The sequence below is a fragment of the Rhinolophus sinicus genome, linkage group LG03 (genome assembly GCF_036562045.2).
Source record: "Rhinolophus sinicus isolate RSC01 linkage group LG03, ASM3656204v1, whole genome shotgun sequence".
Classification (NCBI taxonomy): Eukaryota; Metazoa; Chordata; class Mammalia; order Chiroptera; family Rhinolophidae; genus Rhinolophus; species Rhinolophus sinicus.
This window is the reverse complement of record NC_133753.1, coordinates 7,648,744-7,670,705: the sequence shown is the minus strand read 5'-3', so window position 1 is coordinate 7,670,705 and position 21,962 is coordinate 7,648,744. Positions and strand designations below refer to the sequence as shown.

The 21,962-nt window shown below is 47.9% G+C and overlaps 1 protein-coding gene across 1 annotated transcript; it reads left to right on the top strand.

The window, feature by feature from the left end:
- The first annotated feature begins 8,592 nt into the window (after nt 1–8,592).
- Nucleotides 8,593–21,671, top strand: BDKRB1 (bradykinin receptor B1). Its single transcript, XM_019744368.2, has 2 exons — nt 8,593–8,705; nt 20,141–21,671. Exon 2 carries the CDS (start codon nt 20,151–20,153, stop codon nt 21,207–21,209), a length of 1,059 nt encoding a protein of 352 aa, XP_019599927.2. The 5' UTR covers nt 8,593–8,705; nt 20,141–20,150; the 3' UTR covers nt 21,210–21,671.
- Nucleotides 21,672–21,962: the final 291 nt, after the last annotated feature.

The window sequence follows — 21,962 nt, the reverse complement described above, 5'->3', positions numbered from 1 at the left end:
GAAGTCTAACCATCATCTCTTATTGTTCTCCCCACCTCCGATGTTAGCCACCACCATCCCCCAATTTAGACTTCACTCTGCAGCCAATGATGTCTTTAAAGCATGCCAATACAATCCTTGGGAGGCTAGAAATGTAAAAACAAACAAACAAACAAACAGAGTTTAGGAGCCAAGACTTTGGGACCAGGCAGACCTGGATTCCAGTTCTAGTTTTGGCTCAGGCCCTTCTTTGCTCCGTGGTCTTGGGAATCTTGCTCATCCTTTCTGAGTCCAGATTTCCGTCTGTAAAACGGGAATAACAATGGCATCTACCTCAAAGAGCTGCTAACAGGATTAGTGTGTGAACGCGTTTGGCACGGTGTCTGCTACAGAGTTGGCACTCAACGTGTGTGAGCTGTCATGACGCTGGTGATGATAATGGTGATGGCTGTGGTGAATGTGACGGTGAGGGTGACAACGACACTCTCTGACAGGAAACCCTTAAGGAGTGTTCCACCACTCTTGGGATAAAGTGCCGCATCTATAATGTGGCTTGCAAGGCCCGTCATGAGCGGGCCCCTGCCTCGTCTTATTCGCAGTCTCTACTTTCTGGTTCGTTCTCTATCCTCCAGCCGCACTGGACACAAATGCCTGGACTGAGTCCAGCACATATTCCAATCCCTTCCCGGTGTCCACACTTCCCATGCAGCCTGCACCCCTCACCAATGGCCCTGAGCTCAGAGAAAGTTGCCCACAAGTGCCCCGGGGATGTCACTCATCCGAGGGACTTTGTTCCCAGACATGAGCATGACTTGAGGAAGTCTGCAGTCTAGAGGGAAGCCACCTGGCTGGGAATCTGAGCTGGGCTTTCAGCAGGTGGAAAGGAGCTGGGAGAGCCTCCCTCCTACCCCAGCCAGGCAACATAAGCGGCCCCTCGACTCCTAACCCTTCTTTGGCCGCAGGAAGTTAGTGCAATGAGAAGAAGCCCAGGTGGGTGTCTGGTGGACTCGGAACTGAGAAATGGGTCCAGCTCCTGAGTCCACCCCGGCCGGAGCAGGTGAGAGCCTAGTGCAGAGGGGCAAACTGAATGCAGGTGACCCGACGAGAACGAGTTAGTGATAATGGATACCCTTGATTTCCGAAGACTTGAGAGCAGTCTCTATGAATCAGAGGTGAAGTCTCTATTTATAACCCCAGCAATGTGCTCTGCTGTCTCCTTGTTACTCAGTCCCTGAGCCATTACAGATCCTCACACAGCTCTGACCACTTGCCAAGCCCGGGAGGAAGTGGGGGTCAGAGAAGAGCAAGGAGGCAGGTCATGGGTCCGCCAGCAGCGACTGAAAGTTTAATGGTTAGTTTGTGGGGTTTTGGCTGAGGTCAGAGGGGCCCCTCAGTGTCTCACACTCGGCCGCACTCTTTCACCCTTGATCGTCACCACCACTCAGGTGGGCAGGCGCTCGTATCATCACCAGTGAATGATGTGGAAACTGAGGCCCAGAGAGGGGGGTAACTACGGTCACACAGTTCTTCTGAAGGGTGCTCTGGAAGCCCACCTATTCTCCGTGAGTTTGTGCCTTTACAGAGGGATGCGAACCCTGTCCCCTAGAAAACCCTCAAGGTGCTTTCCTGTAGGAAGAGCTTCTGAGCCTGGGCTTGGGCTGTTTCTGCCCCAATAAACAGACTTTGCATTTTCAGACCTGCTTCCTGCAGAACCACCTCCCCAGAAGCTGGTGGCTGACACTTTACACCGAGGTTTCTTTTAAGTAACCACTTAGTGACGATATAATTCGCATGCCGTCGAGTTCACCCATTCGGGTGGCTTTCAGTATATTCACAGAGCTGCGCAGCCATTACTGCTGCCTACTTCCAGAACACATTCCTCACTCCAAAATGAAGTCCCACAGCCATTAGCAGTCACTTCTCATTCCTCACTGCCCGCAGCCTCGGGTAGCCACTCACCTTTCTGTCTCTAGCTTTGCCTGTTCTGAACATTTCATCTAGATGGAATCTATATGTTCTGGACTCCTTCCTCCACGCTGAGTCACCCTGCACAACCCCCTCAGCAGGCCAGCAATGGACGTCTGTTTCCTCTCTCCAGTCCTGGCCAAGACAGAGAATAGCTATGGAAGCCCTCCTTGTGTTGACGCTGCCACTGTCTTGCACAACAGCAGAATGATAAAACCAGAACAGCTACCGCTGGCTGCTGACCCAGGGCTAGCTACATCACCACATCATCTCAAATCTGAGAAGAGGCCCACTTTACAGATTAGGAAACTGAGGCTCCATGAGGTGGAATAGAACATGGTCCAAGTTCACCCAGCTCGACAGTGATGGAGCTGGGATTTAAACCCTGGAAAGGTGGCTCTGGGGCCCAGACCTGCCCACTGTGACTTCTGAACCAGATCGTAAGGACCTGGGTCTTACTCTGGAATCAGATTTTCTCACAAAATACCTGTCCACCAGGAGGGAAACAAAGCAGTGAGACATCCTGACTGTGCAGTGGCCTTTTGGGGTCGTCTGACCTCTCAACCTTAGGCTCCATCATGGAAGAACAGAACCTCTCATTCTGAGAACTGGGCATCTCCCATCAGCACCCCCATTCCCTTAGTTGCCCAAATTCTTTCTCTTCAACTCAGTCCTGACATTGTTTTCTTCTAGTGCTATAGGGCTCACCTTCCAATTTTTAAGCTATTTTGGTGCTGGTTAGTTACTTCCGCAGTTTTAAAAAACAAACAAACAAACAAACAAACAAAAACAACCAACCAAACAAACAACAACAAAAAAAGGCTCCTGAGCGGTGAAATATGTAAGTCTGAGAAATGCCACTACGACATCTTCCTGTGGCCTTCGCCTTGCATAGGCACATACTAAAGGCCCTGAGAAGGCCTGCAGGAAAGAGGCCTGCTCCACTCTGCTCTGTCTAACCCGGGGTCTCCCGGACTTGATTGGCAAGAACCAGTTTCTCACTGGCTGTTCCCTCAGACCCCCCTTGCCCAGCACCTCCTTCTCTACCTGAAGCTTAAACGTTGGAGTTGCTCAGGCTTCAATCCTAAACCCTCTTCTCATCTCTCTACGGGTCTCCCGCTAACTACTCCCAGCCAGGATCATGGCTCTAAATACCACCTGTGATGGTGAGTCTTATGTGTCACTTGGCTGGGCTCCAGTTCCTCGTTACTTAGTGAAACACGAATCTAGGTGTCGCTGTGGAGGCCTTTTGTAGGTGTGGTGAACACCTACCATCAGTGGAGTCACCCGGATAACAGATAACGTGGCTGGGCCTCATCCAAGCATTCGGAAGAGCCCAACTGAGTTTTCCTGGAGGAGGAGAAGGAAGCTGCCTGATCACCAACCCCTGCCCGAGTGTCCAGCCTGCTGGGTGGCCTACAGGTGTTGTGCTTGTCAGCCCCCACAACCACATGAGGCAATTCCTTGAAATGAATATTAGAAGGATAGATAGATGTAAATACAGGTAGAGATAATGAGAGAGACAGAGAGACAGACAGACAGACAGAGAGTCCTAATACATATCTCTGGAGGACCCTGTCTGATACATATCTAGGCCAACAACTCTGAAATGTTAGCCCTCTTCTGACGAACCTTGTCATCTAAATGCCTACTACTACTGGAGAACCCCATTTAGGAATTTCACAGGACCTCCGACTGTAGTCCGAAACCAATCTCTCTGATCCTCTCTCCTTAAGAAACCGATTTCCTTTTCATCTTCCCATCTCAGCAAACGCTACCACTCCGTTGCTTCGGCTGGAAGAAGCCTATAAAACCTTTGATTCCTCCCTCTTCCCCTCTTCCCACGTGCCACACCCACCAGGTACTCATGGCTCCAGCTCCAAACGACATGTCAATTCCTCTGCACCCCCATGTCCTCTCCCAGTTATTGAACCCTTCCAATCCATTTGCCGCCCCAGACCTAGGGTGATTTTTTTCAAATGCTTAAAAGCCTTCGGCGGCTTCCCATTTCCGGTGGGTGCGGCGATGTACCACCCAGAGGCTCCTTCAGGAAAGAAGGCCTTACGACCCCAGCTTCCATGAACGCTGCAGGCAGAAGGTGATCAGTTGAGAGACCTGCTTTGCCCCAGCTCACGCCCCTTGCCAGGGCATCCTGCGTCTGATGACCGAGGGAAGGAGGGGAGCCCAGCTGTCCGACTCGGACAGCTTTGAAGGGTCATCCCTCCAGAGAATTTCCCCAGATCTGCTGAGGCTTCTCGTAAGACTGCCCTTTCTCCCTTTGCCCAGTTCTTCCTTCCCTTCGCTGTCACGGGTACTGCCCCCCTTAGGTCTCCCGCAGCCTGCAGTACCACCTAGAACACTCCAAGCTCCTTCCGCTGCCCTCCCGGGCTCTGTCTGAGCTGGCCCCTGCCCTGCGTACACTTCCTCTCCAGCTGTTTACCCACCACACTCCTTTGGTGCTTGCTTCTTCAGGTCCTCGAGCCTGCGCAGCTGTCACAGCCTCTGCTTATGCTGGGACCTTTGCTTGTGCTGTCCCCTCTGCCTGCACTGAGCTCCTGCTCTACAACTGGTTTCTCATACTCTAGATTTCCTCCTGCCTCCCTGACCTCCCTGAGTACGAATCCTCACACCCATTCTGTTTCTTCATAGAACTCACTCCAATTACAATCATATGTGGTTTTCTCTGTTTGCTGTCTGACTCTGTCACGTGTCTGTAGCCTCCAGGAGGGCTGGGACAGTCAAGGGCGACCCCAAGTCTTTAAGAAGAGGTGAAAATTATCTTCTGCCTTTTCAGTTCCCCTGTACCCAGAGTTTTGCAGCTCACAGAAGCACTCTCGATCAAGGGGACCAATATAATGTATGTTAAAGATAAATGTTCACGGCATCAATTCCATCTGTGAATTCCTGGTTTCTAATTTTTTCCATGTCCCAATTGTTTTGCCGTACACGTACACTTATTAGGCATCTAGGCTGACTGAAAAATGCCGTGAGAGGTTTTCCACATGGACACTTTCTGCCAGATTATATGTCTACCATGCATGTATTGGATCTTTATAACAACTCTCAAAGTGGGCAGCGCACAATCCCAGAAGAGGACACTGAGGGTCAGAGTGTTCCTAGGATGGCCTGGGTCCACCAGCTCTCTTCCTGAGTATCTCATAGGCGGGCTGGCTCCCTCCATCTGTACCCATGCTCTCAGAGAATGCCTCATTTCTGCCTGAAACTGTTTAATTCTCTCCTGCACCAAACCCAGGGCCTTTGGGGGCACACCTACACACACCCCAAGCTAGGTTAGCTCATGGGGCTCTCATGACTCCCCTAAGAGGAGGGTCTGGTGAGCCCCACTGCCCAGGTGAGAAATTATTCATCTCCCACAGCAAGGCCGATGTGGGGAAGGAGAATTTTACATGGAGTTTTCAATCTCCTGGTCTGTGGCGCCGGGGAGCTTTCTCTGCTGAGTGGCCAGTGACCAGAGCCCTTCTCTTAGTTTAAATGGCCATCAACTCAGGCAAGGGAAGCTTCTGCAGCTGCCTGTATGCCCAGGACACACTCAGGTTGGCAACTGTCACCCTGCAGATTCACAGGTATTTGTGCTTTGTTAAACATATATTTAGGATTTTATTTTTAGCCTCCTCACATCCTGACACCTTACTCTCTTCCTATCTGTTTCTGACCCCTTGGTGGGGCCTGCTGCATACTCTCTACGGTGGCGTTTGTACACTTGGCTGCACGTGTTTGCTCACTCACCTGCCTCGTCCACCAGCACGTGAGCAGCACCAGGGCGGACACTGAGCCTTCCCCTCATGCCCGGGCACCCAGCACCCACCTAGCACCACACAGGTGCTCCCTACACATTTGCAGAATTGAAGGAGAACACTCAGACCTGTGTTCGTGGAGAGGCAGAGGGTGAAAGCAGGACTTGCATGATGGGTGGGCATTAAGCAGGGGGGGAAGAGCGGGGAGGTCAGTTCTAGCAAACACTCCTAGCGAGGAGAGTCTGGATGCATTAGGAGCCCATGAGCCACCCCTCTCAGCAGAGGGAGCGGAAGACGCAGGGTGGAGGGTGGCTCTGGTGTCACAGCAGGACCGTGGACAAGCCTGTGAATTCTAAGGGGTTGGGCTGTTGTCCTGTGAAGTGACAACATCCAAGTGCTTCTGGAATGTTCATTTAGCGTGAGGGTAGACTGCAGGAAAAGAATCAGAGCGCAAAGAGCTAGGTTTGGAGGGCTCTGTTGTAGACTTCTGTTTTGCAGGAGTGTCTAGAACCTAAGATAGGAAGGAAGCATTGGACAAGGGAAAAGTGCACTGACCGGACCCCCAGCAGAAAGCTGCCAATAACAGACACCACGTGTTATAGGAACTAGCAGGCACCCAGAAGATGGCTAGCATCCAGATGTTACTCGTAGGATGTTGCTGACATATGTTGCTGGATGTGACTGGAAAGGAGAGGTGACAAAGTGACGCCACCATTTAGCAACTGGAGAAGTAGCAAGTGGTCCTGTAGTCACAGTGGGCAGTGTGACCTGTGTGTTCCCATGGTCCTCAAAGTCCAGCTGACCTTCCCTTGACTGTGCACCGAGCATAGTTCGAGCCCACCGGTACCTGGGGAAATCCAGGCTGTCCAGAGTCCCCCTGCATCGTCATCAAGGACAGTCCCCGGGAAGTTTGGCCTGTCCCCCTCAGCTGGCCAGGCTGGCCTCTATTTCTTGACGGCAGCCCTGTGTCCTCCACTGACCGCCTCTCGGTGCTTTACAACAGTCTGTGCTGTTGTGTTTTCCTTACATGCTTTCCCCCAAGTGCCCCCATGCCCAGGGGACTGCCATCAAGTGCAGCTCACAGCAGACCTCTCAGTTCTCTCTAAGCCTCCTCCCATCTTCTCCATGTTACAGGGCCTGTTGACCCTTCACAGACTTGGGGTTCCCCCATTCTGCCCTCAGCCCCCAGAATGCAGGTTCCCACCCGCCCCTCAGTCCCAGAGGCACAGGGAGTCCCTCTCCGCTCTTGGACCAAGTGCCAGTGGAAACATCCATTTTCTTAATCATCTACATTATTTTCCATTCCACCCACGGGGTGGGGCCCCCCACGGCCTTGGCAAGGCTGCCACGGAGTCATTTCCCAAAGTGCGGCTTACTCAGCCATCACAAGTGGCATGTGGCATACGGATAGTCCCAGCCACATGACCCTGCCTCGCTGTCCGTCCTCCACGAGGCAAAGCCCACATGGGTCCTGTACACCCCACCTCCCAGCACAGCTGGTCTCCTCATCTCCTGTGACAGAACACGTGCTCAGGCAGAAAGCGGAAAGACATCGCCTAAGAGCAGCACTTCTCAGAAACAGTCCAGTGTAAACTCATATGAAGGGAGAGGAGCCAACTGCTTTCTGCGAAGAGGGGGGGTAGGGGCGGAGAGGGGTATGGCTGTCAAGACCGGGATTTACAGTGCTAACCGGAATCTGGAAACTTTCTCTGGTTAAAATCTACCCCAAAATGATGGCAGGCGCTCACCTCACATCGCGAGACTAAAAAAATCCCAGGTTTCTCCTGACTAGAAGGGACCTTCCCCCCCAAGATAAATTCCAGCTTCCTCCCTAAATCACACATCTGCTACTGATCCTTCAAGCATTATTTTTTCCCCCTGATTACACAATTTTAAGATGTGCGGCGACAGGAGAAAACTGTTAGAAAATGTAAAATGTGCCTCGAAAGTGTTCAGTGACTTGGTAAGAAGGCCAGATTCTGAGAACAAAGGGGTCATTCTCTGTGGCAGACATGTTGGCGACACCAACAGGTGCAAGTGGAGCATCCAAGAGGCGGGCTAAGGTGTGGGGAGGGCTGAAGGCCTGAGATTTGGGGCATCCTTTCCAGAAGCCTAGGGGTAGATGCATCCTCTTGCATTTAGGGAGGGAGGCGGCAACGGCGTAATCTTTCGGAGCAAAGACTGAAGGAAAACAGGCTTCAGATAAAGGATTTTAAGGCCGGACTCTCAAAGAAAGCCAGCAATTTCTTTGGACACGAGGCCTTGAGTAGCTCAGCTTGATATATGCAGACTTAGATGACAAACGGCCTTCGGGATGCCAGAGAGGATTAGGGGAAGTGCCTCTGATCTTACTCAACTCTAGTCATTCTGTGAGTCAAATTTGTCCTGGCTCACTGTTTGCTTAATGGGGTCCATCCACACTGATGGATTCTTGGCGATGTATCTTTCATGACCGAAATTCAAAAGGGGTGTTCGGCTCCCATGAAAGCTGCTGCAGAATGCCACACATTCAGGACCCGTGGCCAATGGGCAAAGTCGTCACTCAGTGTCCACAGATGCATGAAGCTCATGAGGACTCAATGCCAAATGTGTTGTGTGGGGTTTTTTTTGCCTTTTTGTAATTTTTTACAAAAATATACCTTACGAAATGATCCCCCTGGTTCGTCTACTACCCATCTGATACCCTACATAGTTATTACAATATTATTGACTGTATTCCCTGTACCTCCCTAGACGTCACCAAGGGAAGGAAACGGTGGCTGAAAAAAATCTCTTGCCAGGTCCAAAGTGCAAAGCAGTTTTCCTTTCAAAACCACAGCTTGCTTCCTCCATCTGAAAGACTCACTTTTTCGGCAATCCCTCTGATGACATCACTGGAGCAGAGGTTATGTAAGTTAAGGCCCCCGCATTTCCACAGCACTTTCCAGAACAGAAAACACCTCCGAGGGCAGCTCTCGCCATCAGATAACCCAGCTGGAGTTGTGAGCGCGTTCATTTTCTTTCTGAGTAAGTAAATGACCATCTTTCTTTTTCCTTCTTATAAGAGTAACATATAAGAAGAGATCCATGTCTCTTTTAAAACAAACAAACAAACAAACAAACAAACAAAAATCTTCCTTTTACAACTAAATATTGGCAAAATTTTCCACTTTCTGTAAGTGTATTTTTTATAAGATAATTCTAAATCAATTTAAGAGACTTGTATTCGTGCCTACTTTGGGTTTTAGTTGCTTTTCCGTAAGAGGAGGAGGAGGGAGAGTGTTTGAAACAGCTTGTGGAGGTTCCAGCAGCTCTTTATATCCTGGTCGTATGAAACACCTAAAGGCTGAACACAGCCATCAGAGCTGTGCGTGGACTCTGACCAGTTATAGTCTACAAATTCTGATTTACAAAAATCAAATTGTTCTCCCCAGGATTGTTTACAAGATTTCACAAGGCCAGTAACTGGTTGGTTTATTTGTGGCTTAAAAATAGCCACACATGTTATTATGTGACTGAGGGGACGTTCGTTAATATCTGTGTCTGTATTTCAAATGCCTGTGCCATCACCTCACTGTTGACATTGGAATTAATTTGAAGAAGGCTAATTTGTTGAAGTCACACTGTCTTCCGAGTACCACATGCCAATGATAAAAATGTGCAGAACTTAGAAAATATCATACAGAAACTACAGGATTGTCATCTCTAGTAGACTTGCCCAATGTCACCTCTGAGTTTTTCAAGTAGGATCAAATATCACTAATAATAGCAATCGCTGCTGTTTATTGAACACCTACTTTGTGCCCGGCAAACATCAGAGCTAAAGCTCAGAACTGGTGAAGGAAGAGTTCTCTTCTCTGGCCAACTTGATATAAATACAGGCAGCAGCTCCTGAGGACTTCACACATAAGCCCAGCTTGAGCAGACACAGGCTGTGGCTGCCGTGGCCACAGACCAGCAGGTCCTGTGGGATGGAGGGCAGTTTCTGTTGAACTGATCAGATTCCAGCTGAAGCCGGAGGTCTCTGCCAGTGGCAGAGCTGGCAGTCCCTGATTTCCTGGGCACAGTGAAGCTTTGCCCTTGTATAGGTTTCCGGTTGCTGCTGTAACAAATCAGCACAAATGCAGTGGCTTAAAACAACACAGATTTGTTATCTTACAGTGCTGGAGGTCAGAAGTTCAAAATCAGTCGCACTGGGTGAAAGTCAAGGTGTTGGCAGGGCTGTGCTCCCTCTGGAGGCTTTAGGGGAGACTCCGTTCCTTGTTTTTTTGAGCTTCTCGAGGATGCCTGTGTTTCTTGGCTTGTGGCCCCTTCTCCAAAGCCACCAGTGCAACATCTTCTAATCTCTGACTCTGACCCTCCCGCCTTCCTCTTTCACTCACAAATGAAATCACCTTCACTTCTAATTACATTAAGCTCACCGCCATAATCCAGTCTCTTCTCTCCATCTCAAGATCCTTAACCTGATCACATCTACAAAGTCCCTTTGCATGTGAGGTAACATATTTACAGGTCCCGGGGACTAGGACATAGCTACCTTTGGGGGCCATTATTCTGCTGCTCCTTCAGCCTCACACCACAGACCCATGGCCCATTGTTTGGTCTGGTGGTGCCTCTCACAGCCCTTGTGGTCTCTTAGGAGGACACACTGCCAGGCTCCCTCCATTGCCCCCCATGGGCCATGTCTTCCTACCCAGGCACCCACGCCTCACAGGGGACACACACCCTCACCCCCTGCATGTTCAAGGAAACGTGCAGAAGGAAAGGGGGAGAAGCAGAGGAGGCCACGTTGTGGGCTCTCTCAGCCTCCGTAATAAATCCCCTCCCCCATCCTCCCAGTTCCCTCTTAGATTCCTGGTGATTCAAGCTCCAAGGCTGGAGACAAATGAAAATCCCACGGCCAAGCACCAGGCCCTCTTGACACCCAGCCTTCTGGAATTCAATGCCTTAGTTTCCCAGTGTGCTGGGTCCCAGGTTATCCCTGAACTGTTCCAAAGCTCAGGAAGAGCAGAAAGGGGGACTTGTGGCACTTTCCAAACTCATGTTACAACATCAGGGTACTCCACGTGGAGGAGAGATTGTTTCCACTCAGAGGGACCAGGGCACATTATCATCATTACAATTACCACAGTTGTGTTATTATGGGGGGGGGGGCTGCTTCTCATCATTAAAGCCTTGGATTTGATGCCCTACAACCTACAAGGGATTTTACAGGCATGGTCTCATTCAAGCCTCACAATGACTCTTTGCAATAAACACCATTATTCCCACTTTACAGATGAGGAAACTGAGGCTCAGAGAAGTTACTTGACCTGCCCACAGTCACACAGTTTGGTGATTCCAGGACCCGAGCCCAGGTTCCGACTCCAGGCCCATTCTCTTTATAGACACTGTGCTGTGTGAAAGAGGCCTGGACTCTGAGGCGGGTGAGGAAGAAGAGCTGTGTACAGATGGACTAGCTCATATTGCCACATGAACTTGGGCAAGTCATTTCACTCTTTCTCACCTCAGTTTGCTCATCTGTACAATGGGCACCCTTCCCAGGCATGTTGTCAGGATCAAGTTACCTAAAGCCCAGCACAGTCCCGTCGGACCCTCAGCAGATGACAGGTGTGGCCACTTCTGAAGGGTCAGATCTGGGCACCAGGGTCTCATTCTGCAGCCTCAGGGTAGGGGAAGATTGGGGCTGAGATGAAGATGTCACATGAATTGTCCTTGGCACATAGAACTTCCCCAGCATGTGCAGTGAAGGGCACAGGAAGGAACGGCTTGGGTCCCAATGCCAGTCTCAGGAAGCAGCTCCCACACATGTGTGCAGTACGGGGGGCTGCTGGGGTGTCCGCCAGGCATCTGGGAAATCGGCTGTGCTGGGTATGTTGGTTCTCTGTGGCTGTCATAATAAATGACCACAGACTGGGCAACTTAAAACAATACACTGATTATATTACATTGATGGAGTTGTTAACCTAAAAATTAAAAAAGAAAAGTCTCTCAAAGTGAAAGCATTTATGTGAGATCAAAGACTAGCTCTTCGGGAATGATTCAGGTAAAAGTCCAAATAATGTTCGGATTCGGAGACAAAGACAATGGGTATTTATGAGAAAGGGAAGGGAAACAATGATGTCAATACGAGGAAGGCATTTCTACTGGTGCAGATAACATAACACAATGATGTTTATTCTAGAGAATGTCTTTACTTTTCAGTCCAGTAGCCGTCAGTCTTCTGCTTCCTTGTTATCTTTGCAGACAGCTCTTTGGGGCCAAGTTTGCATCAGGCCCAGTCCAAAGGTGATTTTGCCCTGTTTTAACATTCAAAAAGTTTGAGGTATAAGACGTGCAAGGCAGTTCCTCTGGGATGTCTACCCTGGCCCAATTTTAAAGTGGCTCCTTTTATATATTCTTGCCAAGGTTATTAAGTAGTTCTTGTGAAACATTTATTTTCAAAAAAAGATTTGTCTTTAAAAATATGTATACACGCACATACATGAAAGCAAACTAAAACCTTTTCTTTATGTTAATTAACTGAACATTGAAAAATAACATAAGCAAAATAATTGTTCTTAGTATATATCCACATGCTACACAGTTAGTTTCTTAGGCTTGTATCTGACTCTGATATGTCACTGACATTTTCCTAAAGAATGTATTTCTCTTTCAATGTGGTCTTACTATTTTTAATTGTTCTATATAATGGTTGAAATCTTTTCCTTCAGATTTTATGGTTAATAAATTTAAGTTAACACCTTCAGTTGACTCTTCTCTTGGACCAGAATATATTTAGTTAAGAAACTGTTCCCTCTGCAGACGTTGAGGTATCTGGTTAAGCTCTGAGCAAATCCTGACAAGCAGAGGCTATTTGAAAGTCCAATTCTTCGCATATGGAACTATGTAAATATTTCCACCCAAATATTTTCACAGGTACTTCCTTTATGCCTCAGTTCAGAGTTTTTTCTTCAACAAATATTCTTAACAGATTAAACTCTTCAAATAAGTTGTAGTTATTTTTAACTTTTAAATGCGTTGTCAAGTTTATATGCTGCAAACCATAGACTTTCTCAATTCTATCTCTTTTCTGTATAGAATATGAATTTATCCGATTGAAAAAATTCTTCCTACAAATTGAGAGATTCCAAATCTCATTAGAGAATGTCATTAGAGAATTTTAAAATTAAATCTTGTGTGCCATTTGAGCTCTCATCATTTAATTTGATCACTTCCTTCCTTGTTCTTTTAGCAAAAAATTTAATTATTTGGAACAAAATCCAACAATTTAGAGATCTGTTTTAACAAACAGTTTAATAACATTTTAGGACACTTAGACTCAATGTCTCCCCAAATTGACTAATGCTAGATAGCTGAGAAAGAAAACATGCCAAAGTTGGGTTTTATTTTTCAAATTCTTCATCAACTTCATCACAGAGAGCTTGTAGTTCAGTAACTACGTTCTAAAATTTTGTAAATCTTGTCAACTACAGTCTCCATTTGAATTGACAAAATATTGAAACTTATTTATATGCAATTACAAATTGTGTGCACCGTGCCCTGTTTGAAGTATATTTCTGTTAATAGTCTCTCATTTTAGTAAGAACATTGTTATTACTAGTATGACACCCTGCCCACCGAAAATATGTGTTGTCATCACAAAATACAGCAACTTTATTTCTAACGTGAACAATTTAAACTGAGTTTAGTACAGCACTCACACAAAGTCCATTGTTCACGTCTGAAGGCTTTGCTTTGATTCCATGGGCTGGATGAAAGAATTGACTCCTGATTGGAAGGGACGGGTTCTCCTGTTGGAAGAATCTGAACACCCTGATGTCAAACGGTCACCTGTCCGTCTGTGCAGTTCTGATGGAGCTGACACATACTCCGCCAGCACTTCCATTGTCGTATGTGCACAAGACGAGTTGCAACTAAAAATGAGCTGAATTAAAGACTAGTCACTTGGTCTAAGTGAGAAGTCAGTCTGCATATAGCGATCTATACCAGCATCTTCTGCCACTCGGTGGGTGAAATCAATGTCTTGGGGCACGATCTGTTAAAATGATTAGCTTCTGAAGTAGCAGTTTTGTGTCTTAAGTTTCCTCATGGTCAGTGAAATCGCTATAGCCTCCATAGTGGTGCAAACAGCAACAAACATTTTGTGCAACTTACGCGTTCATCATCAACTTCTTTAAGAAACAGGAGTTCAGGATGTAAATTTTCATTGAACATTCATATTTTTTAGCCCATTGCTACTGGTAGAGGCTTACTGCAAAATTTAAAAGTATTGGCAATAACAAAATAAGTAGTTGTGGATTCATGCCCTGCAATAAATGACAAAACCAGACGTTCCCAACTGCTTCACATACTCTGGGTCAGAATGTTACATACCGCCTCGCCCATAATGTTCCGTGATCCCCACTGACCCGTCCACTGGCAGCCCAGCGGCTTATCCTCTTCTTTTCCTGTATTCTCCTTTGCTGGTTTCACCCATCCTTGTGTCTTTAAACATAATCTATGTGATTACAACTCCTGATTATGTACCATTATCTCAGACCTGGTCTCGGAATACCCGTCTCATACAGCCAATCGTCCACTGGACATCCCCACTTGATGGCCAGCAGACATCTCAACCTTAACACGTCCAGAAGTAAACTCCTCATCTTCACCCAAAAATACCTGCTCTATCTTCACTCTGTCATCTCTATTTCAGTTGATGGCAACTTCATATTTCCAAGTGCTCAGGCCAAAACTCTTGCCATCATCCAACTCCACCTTCCTCAGAACCTATGTCTGACCGCATCACATCAATAGCAACTAAACCACAGAACAACCATTATTGAGAAGTCTAGCCTGAAGTCTAGCTGAACCAAAGCTCTACAACTACGGAGATACAAAAGAAGCCAGCTTGAGACTGGTAGGAGGGGCAGAGACGCATGTGACCGTTAAAAATCGGGAGGGACACCTTGGCTGCCGAGGTTCCCCCCCACCGCACCACCCTCCCACGAGAAGCGAAGAGTCCCAGCCCCTTCCCAGCCCAGGGTTTCAGTGCCAAGGAGAGAAGTCCCCATAACTTCTGGCTGTGAAAACAGCAGAGAGTGTGTTTGAGTGGGACGGGGGGAGGCTGCACTCACAGGTGCTCCTCTTAAAGGGACTGCGCGAGGACTTACTTGCTGATGGAATCACTTGCTCTGAGCTCCAGCACTGGGGCAGCAGCTCGAATGGCGCCAGGGACATACAGGGAGGAACTGAATTGCCTGGCTTCAGGGTAAGTAAGTGCTACAGGGGCAGCTTTCTCCCGGATGGAAGAGCTGGCAGAAGCCATTGTTTCTTTGTTGAGCCCTCGCACTCTGGCGTGCAGATGCCAGGTGGCGGCTATATCTCAGCTTCCAGTGACATGGCTAACGCCGTTCATTCACCACGCCCTGGTGATTCTGAGGCCACGCCCCACCTAACTTTCGGGCATACCCAAGCTGCTTCCAGTGGCCTTTCCATTAAAATGGCCCGCCTTGGCTCATGCTATGGACTTTCCTAAAATCTCTCAAAGGTTCACAAAACCCAAATAAGCAGCATCTGGCTTCAGCATGTTCCATAGCTCTGGCTGAGCAGCCCTAAGCCTGGCACTAGTGATAGCTGGCCTTGGTTTGTGGCTTGGCCTCTCAAGGCACCTCCAAGCACAGTGCAGGTGGCAGCCATCTCTGGATTTCTCTGTGGCTCATGCCAGGTGGCCCCAGGCAGGACACAGACTGTAGCTGAATTTGGCCTACAGCGGATCCACTTGCAGGAGGCCCTGGGGCTTGCTGGCCCAGTGGCCAGCTTCAGGCTGGGCTGGAGCATCACTCGGCCACCTCCTAGGACGACACACCCAAAGGGGAGAGTGGGCAGGCACCAGACCCCCACTAAGTGAACCCTGCTCTGTAGGGTGAGCCTCTGCACAACAGCCCTCCACTGTAGTCACAGCCAGTCCTCATAACCAATCAGCCTGCGGGTCAGTTCCTCCCATTGACATGCAAATAGCAATCAAGTCTCAACTACAACAGGAGGGCACACACAATCCACACCAGGGACACACCTGGAGCACCCAGCTCTGGTGACCAGGGAGACTGCACCACTGGTTCCACAGGACACCTACTACATGAGGCCACTCTACTAAGACCAGGAGACATAGCAGCCCTACCTGATACATAGAAACTAACACAGGGAGGCAGCCAAAATGGGGAGACAAAGAAACATGTCCCAAATAAAAGAACAGAACAAAGCTCCAGAAAAAGAAGTAAACAAAATGGAGGCAAGCAACCTACCAGCTGCAGAGTTCCAAACGCTGGTTATAAGGATGCTCAATGATCTCAGGGAGAATTTCAACAAAGAGGTAGGAAACATAAAAATTGAGATAGAAAACATAAAAAAGAACCAGTTGGAAATAAAGAATACAATAACAGAAATGAAGAATGCATTGCAGTATTCAACAGTAGATTAGATGAAGCAGGGGATAGAATCAGAGATTTAGAAAATAAGGTAGCAGAACACACCCAATCAGAGCAGCAAAAAGAAAAAAGAATCCAAAAAAATGAGGAGAGTTTAAGGGGCCTCTGGGACAATATCAAGTGTACCAACATTTGCATCACAGGCATATCAGAAGGAGAAGAGAGAGCAAGGAATTGAAAACCTATTTGAAGAAATAATGACTGAAAACTTCCCTAACCTGGTAAAGGAAATAGACATACAAGCCCAGGAGTCGCAGGCAGTGCCAAACAAGATGAACCCAAAGATGCCAACACCAAGACACATTACTATTAAAATGGCAAAGGTTAAAGACAAAGAGAGCCTCTTAAAACCAGCAAGAGAAGTTAACTACCTACAAGGGAGCTGCTGTAAGACTATCAGCTGATTTCTCAAAAGAAACTTTGCAAGACAGAAGGGACTGGCAGGAAATATTCAAAGTGATGAAAAGCAAGGACCTACAACCAAGATTACTCTACTCAGCAAAGTTATCATTGAGAATGGAAGGACAGACAAGAAAAACCTAAAGGAGTTCCTCACCACCAAACCAGTATTACAAGGAATCTTAGAAGAATTTCTTTAATACCTAATTAATGAATTAATTAAAAATATGAATAATAGAATGGCAATAACTACATATCTATCAACAATTACTTTAAATGTAAATGGATTAGATGCTCCAATCAAAACATAGGGGGGCTGAATAGAGAAGAAAACAAGAACCATACATATGCTGCTTACAAGAGACTCACTTCAGTCAAAAGACTCACACAGACTGAAAGTAAAGAGATGGGAAAAAGATAATTCCTAAAAATGGAAAAGGAAAAAAAAAAAACACCCAGCATAGCAATACTTACACCAGACAAAATAGACTTTAAAACAAAGACTAGGTTGGCTGGCTCAGTTGGTTAGAGTGCGAGCTCTGAACAACAGAGTTCAATTCCCACATGGGCCAGTGAGCCGCACCCTCCACAACTAGACTGAAGACAATGAGCTGCCTCTGAGCTTCCAGAGGGGCAGCCGGATGGCTCAGTTGGTTAGAGCCCGAGCTCTTAACAACAAGGTTGTCGGTTCAGTTCCCCCATGGGATGGTGGGCTGGGCCCCCTGCAACTAAAGATTGAAAACGGCGACTGAATTTGGAGCTGAGCTGCACCCTCCACAATGAGATTGAAGGACAATGACTTGGAGCTGATGGGCCCTGGAGAAACACACTGTTCCCCAATATTCCCCAATAAATTTTTTTTAAAAAGCAAAAACTCTAACAAGTGACAAAGAAGGAACAAATAATTCCCTTGTGAGTAATTATCCAAAGAAACCCAAAACGCTTCTTCGAGGGGATGTGTCTATCCGTATGTTCATTGCAGCATTGTTTACAATGGCCAAGATGTGGAAGCAGCCTGGGTGTCCGCCGATGGAAGAATGGATAAAGAGGAGATGGTACATATATACAGTGGCATATTGTGTGGCCATGAATAGGAATGAAATCTTGCCATCTGCGGTGGCATGGATGGACCTGGAGGGTGTTGTGCTGAGTGGAGCATATCAGATAGTGAAGGACAGATGCAATGTGATTTCACTCATATGTGGAATCTAAAGAACAAAATAAACAAACAAAACAGAAACAAACTAATAGATAACAGAGAACATTTTGATGATTGCCAGATGGGAGGAGGGTTGGGAATGGGTGGAAAAGGGGAAGGGATTAAGCAGTACAAATTGGTTGTAACACAATAGCCATGGGGATATAAGGTACAGCATAAGGAATAATATTGTAATAACCATGTATGGTGTCAGATGGGCACTAGATTTTTGGGGGTGATGGATGGGAGAAGAGTTGGGTGACAGGGTGGAAAACGTGAAAGCATTAAGAAGTAAAAATTGGTAGTTACAAAATAGTCATGGAAGTGTAAAATAAAACATAGGGAATAACAGTTAAAAAAAAACAAACAAAAAAAACCTATGTCCGATTGAAAATCATGGTGATACTACCTTCAAAATATATCTAACACCTGATCACATCTCACCATCTCCCCGGCTCACGCCTGTTCAGTACATTTATTGTTACTGACTCTCACCTCCCACGAGGCTAGAAGCACCCTAAGCAGAGGAATCCTTACCTATTTCATCCACTCCTGTGGCCCAAATACCTAGTACAGTGCCTGGCACAGAGTAGGTGCTCAGTAAATGTTTGTTCAGTGGATAAATGAATGGAGGAACTGGTGAATTATACTCCAGAGTGAATGGCACAGTCTGTGAGTTACAGACAGTGTCACAGCGAGGAGGTCGTCAGGTCCTCCTCAGATGGGGAAAGTCAGGTTCAGAGACAAAGTGACTCGCCCAAGGTTACACAGCCAAAGACGAGTTCTCTCTTACACAGGATCTTGTGTTGGATGCTCTGAGGCTTTGCCCCGTTGAAGGAATCTCAAGCATCACTAAGTCATAAGAACAAGGATCATACTAGTGAACATTTAGCAAGTGCTTATGAAGAGCCAGGAGCCATTTTAAGCACTTTGCATTTATTAACTCCTCCAGGTGGAGGGAGGATTTTCGGGGGTGGAGCCCCAGAAATCCCACAGTGTAGACAGTGGCTCACTGAGAGTGGGACCATGTGGGTCCCCTGAGTTGGTTGTGGCCAGCTTTGCCAGTCAGTACCCACAAATCCACAAGTACAGGATGTGTATCTCACGTCTCCATGGGATTCCAGAGGGCGGGGAGACTTGGTGTGTTTCCTTCCCACTATATCCCTCTTCCATTGAAACAGTGTGGGCACGTGGGAGGAAGGCCAGCTGTGTGGCTGTGAGTGTGGCTTTTGGGGTCATGGCAGGCTGAGGTCCATAGCCCGGTGCTGTCACTCACTAGCCACGTCTCTTTGGATAAGTCATTAACTTCTGAGCCTGAACTCATCTACCAAGTGGGGACAAGACGGGCAGCAGAATACAATAGAGAGAACCACAGGCTCTGGAGTAGGACTGCCTGGGTTTGAATCCAGAGTCTGCCACCGACCTGCTGTGTGACCATGGACAAGTGACTCAGTGTCTCTGTGCTCCATTTTCTGATTGGTCCAATGGAGATGACAATGGCTCAACCTCACAGGGCTGCTGGGAAGATTGAATGAGAAAACACTTAAATTCAAAACTCTTAGGATGGTGCCTGGAATATGGAGATCATTTAATACATGTTAGTTATTATTTTATTACTCATATTTTTCAAGCCCAGCTCAAGAACCTTCTCATTGTGAAAACCTCCTACCATGCCCCAACCCCGTCCACCCCACTGGTCGCAGATCGGCTCCCGTGCTGGCCATGTCTCTTCCTAGCCCTTGCTTTGTTCCATCTTAGCTCATTACAACTATCCCCACATCTGCAACCCTCCAGACGGTGAGCACCTTCAGGCTGAGGGTTGCTCCATCCTGTTCCCTGTATGTCCAGCACCTGGCAAAGCACAGGCACAAAGTAGGTGCTCATTAAATGTTTGTTAAACTGTTAATGGTAATAATACAGTTGTTAATAAGACTAATCACCAGTTTCCATTGAGTGCTTCCTCTGCACCAGGCAACCATGCCACGCACGCCATAGATATTATCCCCAGTCCTTGCCACTGTCCCACGAGAGGCGTCCAATTAGCTATGATTTTCACCAAGAAAAAATCAGGGGGTCTAAGTGGCCCACACCAAGTGGTTGTGCCAGGATTTGGGCTCAGGTTTCAAAGTCCTGGTCCTTTCTTTATACCAGGGGTTGGCAATCTTTTCCTCTATGGGAACAGATGGTAAATATTTTCAGCTCTGCCGGCCACAGTCTCTGTTGCAACCATTCAACTCCTGTGTTGCAACACAAAAGCAGCTGTGAACAATATGTTAATGAATGGGTGTGGCTATGTGCCCATGAAACTTTATTTTCCCAAACTACGGCCAACTGGATGTGGCTGGAGGGCAGGAGTTGGCAGCCACCCACGTCATGTTACATGCTGTTCATTGCAGGTCCCTGTGGATGGCCTCCCAGGCCCTTCTGGAGTTCCAGTCCTCCAACCAGAGCCAGCTCTTGCCTCCAAATGCCACGTCCTGTGACAATCCTCAGGAAGCCTGGGACCTGCTGCACAGAGTGCTACCGACAGTCATCATTACCATCTGCTTCTGTGGCCTGCTGGGAAATCTTTTCGTGCTGTCCGTCTTCCTCGTGCCCCGGCGGCGTCTGACCGTGGCTGAAATCTACCTGGCCAACCTTGCAGCTTCCGATATGGTGTTTGTCTTGGGCTTGCCCTTCTGGGTGGAGAACATCTGGAACCAGTTCAACTGGCCTTTCGGAGCCCTCCTCTGCCGCATGGTCAATGGAGTCATAAAGGCCAATCTATTCGTCAGCATCTTCCTGGTGGTGGCCATCAGCCAGGACCGCTACAGCGTGCTGGTGCATCCCATGGCCAGCCGGAGGCGGCGGCGGCGGACGCTGGCCCAGGCCACCTGCCTGCTCATCTGGGTCTTAGGGGGCCTGCTGAGTATCCCCACATTCCTGTTTCGCGCTGTCAAAGCCGTCCCGGACCTGAACGTCTCTGCCTGTGTGTTGGTGCTCCCTCACGAGGCCTGGTATATTGCAAGGATCGTGGAGTTAAATGTGCTGGGTTTCCTCCTCCCACTGGCTGCCATTGTCTTCTTCAACTACCATATCCTGGCCTCCCTGCGAGGGCAGGCGGACGTCAGGAGGACGAGGTGTGGGGGTCCCAATGATGGCAAGACCACGGCACTTCTTCTCACGCTCGTGGCTGCCTTCCTGGTCTGCTGGGCCCCCTACCACTTCTTTGCCTTCCTGGAATTCCTGTTCCGGATGGAGGCCATCCAAGGCTGTTTCTGGGATAACGTCATAGACCTGGGCCTCCAGTGGGCCAACTTCTTTGCTTTCACCAACAGCTGCCTGAATCCAGTCGTCTATGTCTTTATGGGCCAGCTTTTCAGGACCAAGGTGTGGGAACTTTATAAACGATGTACCCCTAGAAGCCTTCCTCCAATGTCTTCGTCCCGTAGGAAAGAAATCCTCCAAATTTTCTGGCGGAATTAATACAGCAGTTATTTCTGACATAACAAATACTATCGTAGTAGGCTGACGACGGCCCCCCAAGGTAACCAGGACCTAGTCCCTGGAAACTGTGAATGTTTCTATGGTAACGAGGACTTTGCAGGTGCAACTAAACCAAGGATCTTGTGAGGGGGACCTGGTTCTGGATTCTCTGGTTGGGCCCCATAATTGCAAAGGTCCTTATAAAAGGGAAGCAGAAGTGTCAGAGTCAGAGAAGGAAAGGGGACAACAGAATCAAGAGGCGTGGGGTGATGACAGGAAGGGGCCAGGAGCCAAGGATTTCTGGCGCCTTCTAGAGGCTGGAAAGGCATGGAAATGGATTCTATCTGGAGCCTCCAGAAGGAACCAGCCCTGCTACATCTTGACTTCAACCCAGTGAGACTGCTTTTGGATATCTGCCCTGCAGAAACATATGATAATAAATGTGTATTATTGTAAGTCACCAGTCTGTGGTATTTTTTCCAGCAGCCACAGGAAACTCATACAAATTTCCAGTAAGGATCTCTTATTGCTTTTCCGCTTGCCCATCCAAAATTTTCTAGGCTAACTGCTCGGAATACAGAGATGATATAGCTAGAGATGCGATCCACAAGGAACTTGTATAGAGCTAAATAATTATCGTACGAAAAAAAGACAGTGAGAAATCACATGAGCATGCCACAGACCCCATTCCTTGAGCATTCAGAGGGAAAGGGGTTTCTTCTAGGGCTGTCAGAATGGACACCATGAAGGGAC

What these genes read in the sequence shown, in the direction of transcription:
- BDKRB1 (XM_019744368.2), top strand. Translation starts at nt 20,151, where the DNA reads ATGGCCTCCCAGGCCCTTCTGGAGTTCCAGTCCTCCAACCAGAGCCAG.